This window comes from Perca fluviatilis, chromosome 19 (assembly GCF_010015445.1).
Source record: "Perca fluviatilis chromosome 19, GENO_Pfluv_1.0, whole genome shotgun sequence".
Classification (NCBI taxonomy): domain Eukaryota; kingdom Metazoa; phylum Chordata; class Actinopteri; order Perciformes; family Percidae; genus Perca; species Perca fluviatilis.
The window spans coordinates 8,438,715-8,454,242 of NC_053130.1; the positions used below are offsets into that span (position 1 = coordinate 8,438,715).

General features: G+C 41.0%; 1 protein-coding gene across 2 annotated transcripts in view; it reads left to right on the forward strand.

The window, feature by feature from the left end:
- Positions 1-11,677, forward strand: part of b3gnt2b (UDP-GlcNAc:betaGal beta-1,3-N-acetylglucosaminyltransferase 2b) — a 29,813-nt gene extending 18,136 nt beyond the window's left edge. For both annotated transcript variants that reach the window (XM_039784111.1, XM_039784110.1), the window contains one exon: positions 7,116-11,677. In XM_039784111.1, the coding sequence (XP_039640045.1) occupies positions 7,141-8,331 (1,191 nt within the window). In that variant the 5' untranslated portion in view covers positions 7,116-7,140 and the 3' untranslated portion in view covers positions 8,332-11,677. The remainder of the gene's footprint in view (positions 1-7,115) is intronic.
- The last annotated feature ends 3,851 nt before the right edge of the window (positions 11,678-15,528 follow it).

A 15,528-nucleotide genomic window follows, 5' to 3' on the forward strand; every position in this document is an offset into this window, starting at 1 on the left:
TGCTGCAAAGACTTTAGTACTGACTCATGGTGCAAAACCTCAACCAAACCAGAAGAAGATTCAACACATTGTACACATGCTTTCTAGTCTCAATGCATCCATCTACGTGGTCAACTGTAGCGGACGTTGCAGTCTGGGAATAATCAGGATAACCACATGCAAAAAAGAAAAAACGCTTGACTCTTACATAGATTTTGTCCTGTAAGTTCACTCCAGTTGGAACTTAATGTATTTCATAGACAGGAATCTCCTATATACAAATCACACATGGCCTGCATGAGAAGGCCACTCAATTTATAATTGGATTAAATTAAGCTAATCCACCTTTGATACAGGATGTTCATTAATTATTGAATTATTTACAGGATATGTGATTAACATTTGAATCCTGCAGCTCGTGATAGGGTGTATGGTTCTTTACCAAGCTTGTTATTTCATTACTGAACTGCGTTGTGTGGATTTGAAGTGAAAGAAGCTATAGACTGTAAAAAGGAGACAGGGGATATAGTATGGTTAAAAATCTATATAGATGACAAGGTAAAGTTTGATTTCTGCAAAATCCACTGTACAGCACATAAAAGCAAGTTCAGCTAACCTAACATTTTCTAATTACCATAATCCAAATAACATCATAGTCACTATAAGCAAAGCCAAATTAAGATATGCGGAATATTCCTCATTTAGTAAAGGACATTTAAAACATGTGCACTCTTATGTATTTTAAGTAGCCTGGCCTGTATTTGACTGCAAATAGCAATACTGATGGTTCCACACACTAATGCTAAACTCACTTACAGATGAGGCAACTAAAGTTTAATCTGGTTTGCCTCCTCACCGCTCTCTGGTCCTTTTTTATTTTCCTGTATCTGATTACCCTTCCTCATACATTATCTCTATCATGCATTACCACGTACACATGAAACAATTAGCGTCTCCGGACATTAAAAAGTCAATCCAGCAAAAGCTGTTTCCCTGAGCAGACTTCTCCCTCTTCCACTGTAATGTCATTTACGAGCGCTCTACACAACTATTAAGTACAAACAGGCTGTGCTTCCAGTTGGGCTGCTTTTTGACTCGTATGTCTTTTCTTGGCGAAACAGTGCTTGTGTGCTCTGCATCTAAATCTGTGCTTATGTATGTCTGTATAAAGAACAACTTAATGCAACATTTTAGTTTTTTTGCAAAAGTAACGACGACCACAGGCATAAACCACAGCAGCAACAAAACGGAAAGGCAGCGTTCCCCTTCCCCCCCCGAAACGGTACTGACACTTCGCTGCAACACAAACTAATATTTTTTTTTTCACCTCTAATCACACACACAATGAGGCATATTTTCTGTTGTGATTAAACTGTATTTTTTAAGTTACTATATAAGCCAACTTTTATCTTGACATATAGGCTAAGCATTCTGTAGCAAATAACAATAAACCCACTATTAATTACATTATCTTAATGCAGTGTAACTACTTCAGCATGTAAATAATGCACTTAAAATACAAACGTGGGCAATGGCGTTCAGCAATCGCTAACAAGTCAACAGCCACGTGCAATTTAGCTAGCAGGTGAAGAATACAAACAACCAAAATCACCAGTTAACTTAATTTAAATTTAAAGACTAGGCTTAAAGGGAAATTTCACCGCTGGAAAGCTGAATATATCTTTAAATTGGGTCACTAATGTAGTAGAAATGTGAAAAGAAAATTGAAATTGGTGGCTTCTAGGCCGAGATAAGCCAGAAAATGTGTTTTTGGCTCATATGGATGAAAGACACCAAATCCCAGAATGCACTTGCTTTGCTGCTGTATGAGGCCACTCCCAAGCCACGCCTACCCTTTACAGACAGACAGTGAGACAATCAACTCAACAACTGTGTTATTGTCATTTCAACCATATACACGAAAAAACGTTTCACCGTGGCTCAAGTGGTTACACATTTAAAACAAGCTTTTTTTTTTGCCACAGCTGATACATTATCTGGACTTCTTTCAGCGGATTGATTGATAGCTCCAGAGTGAACAGAACTGTGTCCATGGCAACGCTCTGTTATGCATGGCAACGGTGTGTTATCCTTAGCGGCGGTCTGTTATCAAGAAATAACAGACCGCATTCTACATTAGAATTCAACCAAACCATGTAATAAAAGAAGGCTAACACATAGCTACTAGCATTAGCTCTTGGTGGGCTGTGGTATAAACATCGAGTATAAACACAGCCGTACATTTGCGTGGGATGTAGCTAGAATTGTCGGCATTTTACAGTCACAAACTCCACCAGCAGTTAGCAGTTAGTTGGATACAAATCACCCCATTTCTGCAACAGGCAGTCCGGGGTAACACAGCCCACCTCCAGTAGTAGTCTTACCCGGTGACAGCAGGCTGGATTGTCCACAGCAATATTTCCACAACAACAAAAACACAGCAGTCTCTGAACTCACGTTGGGAGTTTCGTTGAAGTTGGATGTAGTCCAGTTTGTTTAATGAGCGGACACTTGCAAGAAGGATTGGTGGAACAGGTGGCCGGCTAGCGTAAGTTTTCCACCGGGCACACTCGTTCAACGCTCGCCGCTGATGAGGTCAGTTTACCGGCCAGAGGAATCGAGCAGCACCGCTGGTCTCCGTGGCGCGCGGTTCGCCGTAGTGTGTGGAGTATTGCGTCGGTAATAAAGTGTCCTGCATATTCTCCGATGTGTTCCAATGTATCCCGGTGGTACACGTGTTGTGGTAGTTTGAATGCACAAAATTGTTGTTCTAAAATTTCCGTCCGGATGAACAGTTTCTGCTCCTGCTGAGAAGCCGTAGGATTCAAGATGGCTGACACTCGTTTTTTCCTCGGCAATCTCCGGAAAAAGCCGACAGTCCAACCCCTTTGGGCTATGCGGAAGTGGCTCCTAATACAGGCTGTAGTCTTTTGCCTCTGGGCAAAAAAGCCTCAGATGACGCAAAAATCGTCATTTTGCGTCATCTGAGGCTTTTTTCCAGACCCACAATACAGAGATCTCCCCTCTCAGGGGGACATGAGGGAGGGAAGCACGGTCATTCAAAAATACTACCGGGTTTCTACTGATACAAAGATTAATGCTAATCGGTGAAGTTTCCCTTTAAATGAACTGACAACATAAGTTATATGACTTACAGTTCTCAAGGACGTACACACACAATCTCAACTGGCTAGTTATCCTTGTTTGTCCGCGCTATTCTCCGACATGCACTCTAACAATGCAGCCCTATTTCTGATACCGTGGGGGGTAGAAATGTTGCCGTGGGGGGCCGCCACGGTCAAATCAATACAGAGGAAACACTGGAAAGGAGTTTGCAATTGAATAATGGAGGGAAATCACTTTAACACTTTTTTATTAAATGTGATGAGGGCTCCCTCAGTCGTAAATCTGCTCTTTTCTTTGGCATTAAAACTGGAATGTGAGTGGAATAGTTTCCATGTAAACAGTTTCATCGAAGGCCAGATTTTAGATTATTACAGCCGTTGTAAACGTAGTAAACATACCTGATCCACTGATGGGAGCATCAGCTAAAACACTCTTGTTGCAACATTACGGCTGAAACAAACCAGCCACAGATGTTCCATCAGGGTGAGGCAGGTAGGTGTATGTTTAGCCTTGCGCTACTGACGGTTAATTAGACATACGGAAGCTGTGGTCTTGTCAACATGTTGTTCCTTTCTTAGAATCCCCCCGCCCACCCCTTCCCTCCGCCCACCCATTTCCCCAGAAGTCTCCTTGTTTGTATGGGGATACAGAGGACAGGAAAGCTTAATCATCCATGAGAAAAAGCGGGAAAGAAGGGGGCCCAAAAGAAAAGGCTATGTGTGTGCTTGTCCCTGTTGGTAATATAACACTGATATACCTTCAGGATTATGTTTCATCGAACTGTGTAAATGTGACTGGCCTTTTCTCTCGGTTTCCACGTAAATGTCAGCAAAATTCAAGGGAAAGGAAAGGGCATAAAGGGGAGGATAGGAGAAGGCAGGTAGAGGAGGTGAGGATAAAAGGGGGTAAACAAGGAAAGGGAGGAAAGAAAGCAAACTGGGGCGCAGCAGTGCAGAGTTGTTGCTAGGATGCCGAGAGAGTAACACGATGCAGAGGGAGTAAGGATACATGCAGTGGTGCAGAGGACGATAAGGCCACTGAAGCACGAGTCAGGTATCCATTTTAACTTAAAGGTAAAGTTTGTACACCTGTATAAGTTGCCACTTTAGTGTTGTTCATATTTATAACGGGGATCAGAGAGCTAACCTTTAAATACATTTTCTTTTTGTGTACATCTTTTAGAACATCTATAGCTCTGTCAGGCTGTGTTGCATTTCTCTTTCCTTACATCTGTACCTCTTTCTTTGCATCATGATGATAATAATCCATCCATCCATCCATCCATCCTAACCTGCAAAGATGACATTCCTATCCGCCTCAGCTGTAATTTGGTGCTAATTTGCAAATGTTTGCATGCTGCTACGCTCCATGATGATGGTGAACATCAGCATGTTAGCATTGCCATTTTAAGCATGTTGGAATGCCAATGTTGGCATTTAGCTTAAAATTCCGCTCTGCCTAACAGAGCTTCTAGCATGTACTGCCCCAAAATGACTATAATATCTCCCAGATGCTGAGACTTTTGGCTGTTAGACTCACCCTCTGGCCTGTTGGCTCAAAAGCTGCACGCTTTTTGCTATTTATCAGTTGTTGTTTTTTTATATCATCCAGTCATCAGTTTGTTTTATTGGTTTCAAATTGTTGTTTATACAGATATGTGTAGTTTGAAGTTTACAGCCTCAGAATTAAAATTGGAAAGTTAAAGTAAGTTGTCCTGGTGGCCCAGGGGTTTAAGCCGTTGGCCATGTAGTCGTCCGTTTGGCTGGGGATCATGTTGCATGTCATCCCTCCTCTTTCCCCTCGTTTCCTGTCACTACTCTACTGCCAGCTATCAAAATAAAGACAAAAAATGTCATTTTTAATAATAGTGGATTGTTTTTGTCATTCAGTGTTTTCTGGCATAGAAAAGTTACTAGCACAAGAATTTCAAAGGCATAGTTCATCAATAACTTAATGAAAACCCTGCAGTGGCTTGAGCAGATGTACAGTCGATGTGGCTGGCAAGAAGGAAGGAAAAAAAAAAGGGAGGGGCAGGATACAGTCGTTTTCAGTAAAAAAAGAGAATGTATCCGCTAGGATGTGTGAGCATGCCAAAGCAGAAACCTGAGGCACACTCTAACCTCCTGAAAGGCTGTATTGTCCATTGGAACTGTTCGAACCCTCTACTCACATGTAGTCCTCATTTCTTTTCTATTTTTTTGGTTCATTTGACCCTGGCCAAGAAGGACAAAACCAAGGTGACGATACATCCTCAAATATTTGGCTTTATTGAAACTGTCCTCTGTCGTTATATTGCTTAAATTAAGTAAGCAACATGTCATCATCACTCAACAAAAGACCCAAAGCAGTATGCTCGGGTTGAAGTGTAAAAATTGATCATGTTATATATATATATATATATATACACACACACACACACACACACACACACACACACACACACACACACACACACACACACACTCACACTCACACTCACACTCAGGGTTCTACGGTATATTAACACTCGCCAAATGCGGGTACATTTTCCGTTTGGCGAGGAGTAAGTTTCAGAGGGCTGTCTGCCACATGGCAGGTAAATGTTTGTACCAAAATAGTTCTCTTTTTCAGTCTTCATTTTGGTGAAGCTGTAGCTACTCTTCTGTTCCTCTGCACGTCGGAGCTTCGCACACACACACACACACACACACACACACACACACACACACACCGGAACGCCACCCATCACCTCCCTTAAGTTTACTGACTTTTTTTTTTTTTAGCATATGGTGATTTTTGGCGTCCGATAAACCAGCAGGATTGCAACCCCAACCAGAAAGTTTTTATGTGATGCATGTTACAAAAACCCCAGCAATTTTATATTTTGGCCGGTTAAAAAAAAAAGCTTGGCCAGTGGATTTTTTTTTTCCATCTACCCGCCAACTTGGCCGGTGAGTCAAAAAGTTACACACTGCTTGGTAACCTGAAGGACATATCTGTTGATTGTTGATTTGCAGAATGATTCTCTGTTTCAGTGTTGTGCAGTGGGGTAATAAACATCACAGCTTGCCATACTAATAAAAAAGGATTTGTGATTTGACTTGTGGTTAACCGGTTTAAGCTTTGTTGTGTATTTGAGAGAGAGAGAGACCCTAACTCTTGTTAGAAGTGGAAATGTGATATGGATTTCAAGATATTCTTAGATAGTGCTCTTCTGAAGTTTCCTCCAGCCGTTTGTAATAAATACAATGTTTGTGCATATGCATGTGACTTTGTATCACATTGGTCTTGTGGTTGAAAAATCTTCCCACCAGTTCCTTCTTAACAAAGAGAGAAGTGGCAAACTACAAACTTCACCATTGTGCCAGCCCTAACTTGCCATAAAAACTGATGACTTTCTTGAAATGGAAAGCACATGTTCATTACCATTTCCATCATAAATTCCTGTCCAGACTGACTCTCTCTTAAAATCATAGTTGCATGAACTCTCTATTACAAACATGTTTTCAACAGTAGTTGCCCATTTATAGACCTATTTGTTTAGTTACAGTGAGATTAAAGTGACTATTTGTTAATGCTACATGCAGTTTATACATAAGCCACACTGTAATGTATATGTACAGGTTACTTAAATGTTTGATGGCTCTACAGAAAGTTGTATGCCTCCTTGTGAAATGGTCATCGTCCACTAGTTATGAATCACTTCGCAACATACATATCTAAAGGACGTATTCTGTGGCTTGCTTGTTCAGCAGCTGCTTTCCCTGAATTTGCATTTGAGCTGTCAATCTGCTTTTTTTGCTGGGCTGTCACACTCTGTTGTGAAGTTGTATATTTTATAGGTACATCAGGATTGATCCCTATCTAACTACACAGACTTTGAATATAATGGTCCATATTGTCTGTGAGCAACTACATAGAAGTCCTCCCCAGGTTGTCCTTTCTCTCATATGGTATTCAAATGCAGCTTATGAACAAAAGTATTTTCCTGTCCTTGACATCTTTATTTCTTTCTCTGTGTGTCTGCTCAGGTGCTGACGGGGGAAGGACACTGTCATGGCGCTGTTGTGGAGGAGACTGAAGCTTGTGGTGACGGTGATGATGGTCAACCTCTTCATCTTCATCATCATCTCCCGACACAACAGTCAAGACAAAAACGGTCACAAGGTCCGCATCCCCTCCAAACCATTCTGGAACAAACTGGTTCCCAGCCCTGCTTACTGGAATCGTCAGCAGCAGATTCTGGACCTTCACAACAATCCCATCCTGGGGGCTAACTACAGCGACGCAGACTTGCCTGATTGGGCTAACGACACCAGCTTGACCTCTGACCCCTGCCAGCCTAACTCCAGGGTTACCACTCAGGTGAAAGACTACAACTCCCTACCGGAACGCTTCAAGGACTTCCTGATTTACATGCACTGCCGCTCCTACCCAATCATGGTGGACCAGCCCGATATCTGTAGGGAGCCGCCGTTCCTGCTCCTGGCTGTCAAGTCCCTGGCACCGCACTTCGACCGCCGCCAGGCCATCCGTCAGTCCTGGGGAAAGGCTGGTGTTATAGCCAATCGGACGGTGGTTACCATCTTCCTTCTCGGCAACGCCACAGCCGGGGACCACCACCCGGATCTGTCCGAGATGCTGCGCTATGAGAGCGTCCGTCATAAAGACATCATCCAGTGGGGTTACAGGGATTCGTTCTTCAACTTGACTGTCAAAGAAGTTCTCTTCCTAGAGTGGATTCAGACTCGCTGCACCGGTGCTCGCTTCATCTTCAAAGGCGACGACGACGTCTTTGTCAATACCTACCGCATCCTGGACTTCCTCAAGGGCCTCTCGGAGCCCAAAGCCAGGGACCTGTTTGTGGGTGACTTGATAACCAACGCAGGCCCCCACCGAGACAAGAAGGTCAAATACTTCATCCCAGAGAGCATGTACATCGGGACGTACCCTCCATATGCAGGAGGTGGTGGGTACCTTTACTCTGGTGTCGTCGCTGCCCGTCTGCACAATGTGTCAGAACATGTAGCGCTCTACCCGATAGATGACGTCTACACGGGCATGTGCCTTCGGAAGCTAGGGCTGGCCCCCGAGAAGCACAAAGGCTTCAGGACCTTTAACATAGAGATGAAGTACAGGTCAAACCCCTGCGCCTACAAGAGTTTAATGCTCGTTCACCCGAGGACCCCGCAGGAGATGATCCAGATCTGGGCCTGGCTCAGCAGTCCTAACCTGAACTGCCAGTGATGGCTCCGCAGCAGGCAGTTGTGATTGAAACGGCCCTAGAAAAGAAGACATTTTTCAGGTTGTTCCCAAGAGGTCAAAGTGACAAATATTTAATTGTGAACAGGGTCATGACTTAAGAGTTGGCAGCTTTAAGTTAAGATATTATTATAAAGGTCACTTGGAGCCTCCGCTTGGAGAAGTTGATGCATTGTACCTCTAAAAATGAGGAAGGACGTGTCATTAACTCTGGCCACCATAGTATTTTGACTTGATGTCGACTTCCGTAGACAAGCTATCCCTGCTTTACTGTCGATCGAACTCCACCAAAAGTGTCCGTGTCTTTCTCTGCGTGCACATATTTATATCAAAACTATTTATATGGCCTTATTAATGCTTTAACACTGTTTCAGCTCTGTGGTGGAGCATCTCAATGCTGTATTATATAAATAAGGAGACTAAGAACTGTCCACCTGGGACTCTGTGTTGTTTGGTCAAGGGAAAAGACACTGTCTTTATTGGCAGTGGTGAAAAGAACAATAGTTTTCAGCAACTTTCAAAAGTAAATAAACGAGTGATGTTCTTCAACTTCACGCCTTGGAAACAACCAATGGTTCCCACATGCAGCAGTTTGCTGCTGCTGGCTTTAAAAGAGTTTCCCGGTGAACACTTCCTAGTAATTGTTGCTGGAGGCTTAGTTCGTGCTGCTATTCCCATCCACACTCCCCAAAGTATTTACTTGTAAATAGCTCAATTTAAACTAAACCAGTTTTTCCACATAGAAAAACTCATACCGTCAGAACTTCACAAACCATTCATTCATTTTTGAAAAGTAGTTTTGATTTATGTTAAATTCATCATTGTCACTCTTCATTATTTTGACTATAGTTCCTCTGAGTTTACCTTGTAGATGAATCATGTTACGACAAAAGTTCCTCAGAACGTCCATAGAGCTTCAAAATGGGGTGTTTGGTGGAGTGAATACACACTTTGCTTTCAGGAAACCGGAATGTGAGTCCATCTCTGTACAGCTCAGCAGGTCTGGGCTTGTTTCGACATGGATGGAGAAATCCAAATGCTGTCTAATTCTGCTTCAGGTGATCACTTTACACGAAAGGATAAAACGCTTATATGAACCCTAAGTGCATTTTCAGATGTTAGCTCAAGCTGCCAGTGTAGAGAGTCTGTCTGAAATACTCGCTGTAACTTGCCTCATGAGTGTCTGCAGCTGTTGTGTGGAAATGTTGAATGCTGTTAAATGTTGTTTTTACTGTGATGTCCGTGAATCAAAAGTGCTTTAAAACAGGTTGATCATGGTGGAAATTCACGTGTAAGCTAACTAAGACTTTGTTACTTGACAAATTGTCAATGTTCACTGATCATTTTGAAGGCTTCATTTCAAAATGTTACATATCTGTTTATGGAGGAAATGATTTATTTTGTCTTTGTTTTACCTTCTTTTCAGGACATTGTTGGCGGTGATTTAAAATGGCGAATAACTAATTTTGCAACAGAAGTCTTCACGTTATTTGAAAGCTAGTGCTCAGCTCTCTACTGTATGGCTTTAGTTTTCATGAGAGAAGTGCTGCACATATTTACTTGGCATTTATGTTACGTAATGTTCCTTTTCAGCTGTATGTAAGACAGTCAGAGATTTCAGATGCACCTTTTGTAATATGACATGTCTCAGTGAAACAGGTGCTCTCTTGTTTCTCTCAAACTCCGTTCAGAGAAGTGTGTAACATGAATGTATATCTTAACCAAGGTTTTGGGGGCAATCCACTTTGAAGTGGATTTTCTTCTGTATTTAGTATTTATACTCGGAATGACACTGACCTGATCCATGGATTCAACACTGGTGATAACTTTCAGTCTGACCCTTAACCCTGGTTGTTCCACTTTTGATCCGAGAGAAGTGCGACATTCCTAAGCCTCTGTTAGAGCTCCCCCTGCTGGTCAGGATGGTGATCTGTTAAGATGCAGAGCTTTATACAGACATTGACAACTCCCATGACTTAAAACTGTGTTTCAAGACCTAATATATTATCTCAGTCTTTGACTCTTCAGATGCTCCAAACTGTCACTTAAAGCAACTCATCTCTCAGTTGTTTTACTGTAATGTAACTTTTTATTTGGTTACTTTTAGCCTACATCGGTGTCAGGTAGTTGGGGGTTTGACACAAGAAAAATAATAAAGTAAATACTGTCACTGTGGTTCTTTTTAAAGGTTAATTTTGTTAGTTTTTTCTCGGATTGCCGACTTACTGGACACTATTTTATATTATTTTTTTATTATTTTTTTTAAATTGCCCTCATGCTAGAATCCATCCAACTCCATGTAGGATAAAACAAACTAAAAAGACTAAACAGGAGCCAAGAACCGAGTGGAGGCTTTTTCTCTTCCATTTCTTCTATTTAAGTCCAAGCACCAGCTACTCTATTCTTGTTCTTTGGGTCACGTATCGCCATCTTAAAATCTAAAATGTTACATTCTGTCCTTGCTGCACACAGTTTATTGCTACTTAAAATGTTTACATGTTTTCAAAGTCATAATTTTTTTTTTTTTTTTTTTTTTTTTTTAATTGTTACGGCTGTGTGACGATTGGCTGTAGAGGTATTTTCTAGTTGTCCACACTGAGCAACTTTTTTCTTTGTTTTACTGTCTGATCTTTCTGTCCTCTCACAAATTTTTTTTTTTTATTTATTTATTTGTTAACTTTTATCCATCACTGCGTCCTTATTTTGTAATTTTGCTTGACTGTTTTTTTTTCCGTTACTTTTGACACGCACAACTTGTGTTTATACAGTCAGTGTTTCTCTGGTCTCAGTAGCCTGGATGTGTCATTGTCTGAGCTTCTGTAGATGTTGTTTTCAAGGCAGAACCGTAAGCTAGCAGGTATAGAAAAACATTATTTTACCATCAATATGCCGAAAACCCTAACTGTAGCTCCAGCTCCATGATGTTGATACACAGGGAAATGTATTAGTCAACTTGACAGGGAAACCTTTTAATAAACATAACGGAGCCAACCAGAGGGATAATATCCAATAAAATCTAACCAGAGCAAGAAGTAGTTATGTGATTTGAATGGACATTGTGTTTGGACATTCAATCAATCAGGATTTGGATCAAATATCAGACATTACCTTGGACGAAGCCTTGCATTTCACAAGCCATTAACTTATATTTCAGACTCCTTGTGATTTGAGATACCAGTCGCACTAGTCAGAAGTGATTACCAAATATGTGCCTGTTTGTATGTACTGTATGTGTAAGATAATCCTTCACTCATGTTAAGCGTGATTGCTTTTTTTTTTAATACCTAGATTTGAGTATTTCAATAAAGTTATATTTTGCTGTTTTTGTAAATACTGTTTTCTATGCTATTTTTTTGGCCCAAGTTTCTTGTAAAGCACATCCTTTCCAGTTATGGTGACCATCATACCAGCGCTCTGAAATTTGAGCCGTGGCATAAGACAACTAATAATAAACCCGCACAAACTCAACTAAATAATTTTGTGTCTCAAGGCATAAGTTTACAGCTCAGGTGGTAGTCTGCAGTGCAAAACCTCTGGTTGTATCTTTCAATTTGATCCCAAGCAGTGAGGATTTAGACACTCTTGAAAATAACTAATTCTGTGGGAGATGCTTTAGTAAAACATGCAGATTTACTTTCACTTCTGATGGTGTCAAGGCAAATTTCAAAAAGTGGATTTTCCTTCTTGCATTATTTTATTTGAAGGATTTTTAGAGGCTTGAAGAGGTGAAAGTATTCAGTATTTTACGTTTGTAGAAGAACAATGGATTTAGGTTTAGTACAATGGAAACCATTGTACTAAACCATTCCAGCACATGTAAAACTAGAGATAAATCGGATGGTTACTGCAGCCCATATAACTAGTTAAAGATGTAATGCAGAAATTAAAAATATTTGATTTTAGAACAATTCATTGGATATGACCTGTAAATGGAGACCCCAATGATCTCATTCCTATTGGCTCATGCAGTGAAAGTACCTCAGCAGCAGAGGGCAGCAGAGTATCAACTGCTTGAGCACTGACACATATGCTGTGTCCCAATTCCACCCTACATACCAATTATAAGCAGGTTTTAAGTCTGTAAAGAGACTAAGTATACTCAAAGCACACAGTTTGCATACTAAATACGGTTGATTTTTGTGTGTGCTGTTGATGCACACTATTCTCCCACAATGCAATGCACTAAGGATTTTGGAGGAACTAATCACTGCTAGTAATACATTTGAATAAAACAATAAGTATTGCAACTTAAGAGGAACATTTTGATGTCTCGGTTAAGTTTAATGGACAGCTTTTCAAAGTTGCAGTTTGATTGACAACCAACATATATTGTTAGGGTAAAATTATAACAACAATCTACAACAGTAAACTGCTGATAAACACACAGAAATTCAAACGTTCTTGTAGCAAATACATGTGCATAAATATGCTGAGACTGAGCCAAAGAAGGACTACATAAGACACAAGCAGCAGCAGCCCCAGAGACAAACTCATTGCCCTTTCCTCTCACGGGTGTTGTTTACCCTCCACTTCTTCACATGGGGATAAGGGAAAGATGGGACATGGTTGTCATGACAACCATATTCCTAAAGTGGTGGCAGTCCTCATCTGGTGCAGGTGTGGGAGAGCAAAGAGGTTCACAAGAGTGTGTGTGTGTGTGTGCGCGCTTGTTTAACTATATTCGTGGGGTCCAAAAACCGGGAGTCCAGTAGTGGGGTCCCGACAGCTTTGTGGGGCCAAAATGCTGGACCCCACAAGTTTAAAGGGCTATTTGAGGGTTAAGACTTGGTTGTAGGAGTATGGATATGATTAGGTTATGTTTAGGGTGAGGGTAAGGGTTAAGGTTAGGCATTTAGTTGTGATGGTTAAGGTTAGGGTAAGGGGCTAGGGAATGCATTATGTCAATGATGGGTCCCCACAAAGATAGTGACACAAACCTGTGTGTGTGCGTGTGTATGTGTTTTCTCTGCGTACTATTATCTCACTGATAATGATCCAATGACCTTTTAAGGAAATTTGAAAAAGACACATGTTCTGTTTTATCTTGTTCTTTGCCAGGAGAGATAGAGTCCACTTTGTGAAACAGTCTCAGCCAAAGAAAGCCTAGCCTCCGTACCTTCGGAGACCCAGACCCATTTCACGGGAACAAGACTCAGAAAATCCAAGTGAAACATCTGTGCCCTGATCTGCTTCACTGTATTCAGTCTTAATAAGGTGCACAGCATCTCTTAAGCCTCACAGTGAAGTGTGCACAGCAAAGCATCCATGTCCCAGATATGAATTAAAACCAATAATACCACCACAGATTATTCAAAACGTGAATTTTCACAACTATCGTTGTATGTTTGTGTATTTTGAAATCTCCACCCTTGTTTCCTTTTCCTCTATAGACGCCACGTTGCATCTGTTGGCAGGGATTATTCTTAGGACAATAGCAACACATTAAGCATCTCATAACTATTTTCCACTTTCTTCTCCAGCAGAAGGATTTCCAACACATTTTACTAAAAGCTTGGAATTTGATGTTGAGCTCAGTCCAGTTAAATTTTTTTCAAGGACGTGAAAGGTTTCTCTCTTCTTTTTTTTTAAAGATTTTTTTTTGTGCCATTTTAGGCCTTTATTAGATAGGGCAGCTTTAGACATGAAAGGGGTCGAGGACTAAGCCTCTGTACATGGGCGCACGCTCTAGGTGAGCTATCCAGGCTCAAAAGGTTTCTCTCTCTGTTTCCTATTTAGTTTTCTCTCTTCCTCTATCTGTTGTTTGGTTTTATTTTGCTGTTTGGTTTTAATTTGATTTACTTCAGTTTAAATCATACTCTTATACTTGATGGATTTCATTGAAAATAGAGAGTATATATCTGTATCAATTTTGGGGAACTTGTTTTGGTATTCCTTCATAAATTCTCTATTTTAGGATGGTTGTTGCTGTTTGGGTAATGCAGACAACATAATATAAACGTATGATTTTCATCTCATTTCGAGGATTAGTGTACAGAATGTTCAATAAAAAGGATACTGGGAAGCAGCAAGATCACAAGGTGTGTGTATGTGTTGTGGGACAGATTTAAGGACAAAATGTGGACTTTAAACCAGCTGAGACAGACATGTACAGTTGATCTGATCATGGGCTCAATTTAACAAAAAACACAATTACAATCTCCATTTTAGGGAAGTAAAGGTTAAGACTAGTTTAGAAAATGACAATATATATTAAATCCTCAAAAGTCTATTAAAGCGGTCTCTGTTCACTCAGCCAATCGTGGGACGGGATTTGATTGGATACAACAATCTAATAAATCTGACTCCCCGAGGTGATCATCAAAGCTGACCACATCCTGACTCATGGATGGCATCAGCAGCACGCTGCCAGGAAGCCGGGATGATATACCGAAACTTAAGTTCTCAGAAATCGATGGGAGCAGCGATTCTCTCTCTCTCTCTCTCTCTCTCTCTCTCTCTCTCTCTCTCTCTCTCTCTCTCTCTCTCTCTCTCTCTGTCTCTCTCTCTCTCTCTCTCTCTCTCTCACACACACACACACACACATAGATGAGCTGATGTGCACTTCAGGGTCTCAGGAGGTTTCACTTCCTCATTGAAATGAATATAATCTCTCTGGGACTAAAGAAGCAGCATTCTTATTGTGGACCACGGACACACAGAAACCCTGTCCCTCCTTCCCTTTCTCACCTACCATCTGACACACACACACATACATGACGCAAACAGCATACATTTTTAATGCTTGTAGAGGCTAGTGAAAGCCTCTGGCATTAACTGGTGCCTGCAGATAAAATGAAAGCAGATAACTCATCAGATCCTTCAGGCTGAATGGTTCTGTATTCTGCAGCAACTTTGTTGAAGGAAGTGAGCTGACATTAATCACACTTCAGACTTTGGATCAGTCCTGCAGCAGTTACAGGTAATACAAGGAAATAAAAAGAAGTAAAATTACATTTTCATGCCTTTGTGAAACCTAAATAAGAGGGTGAAATTACACTACCAGTGCTGCTAAAATACATTTAGTCTTGCATCTTTATATAATTGCATGTATTTTGACTGAGTCTCATTCCTACAACCAAAGATGTTTGAAACTTGGAAAATTGGAACAAGTGAAGTGGAGGAAACAGTCGGTCACAGGTTTGCCTGGCAAAGGATGTGACATGGAGGGAGTGAGTCACTACT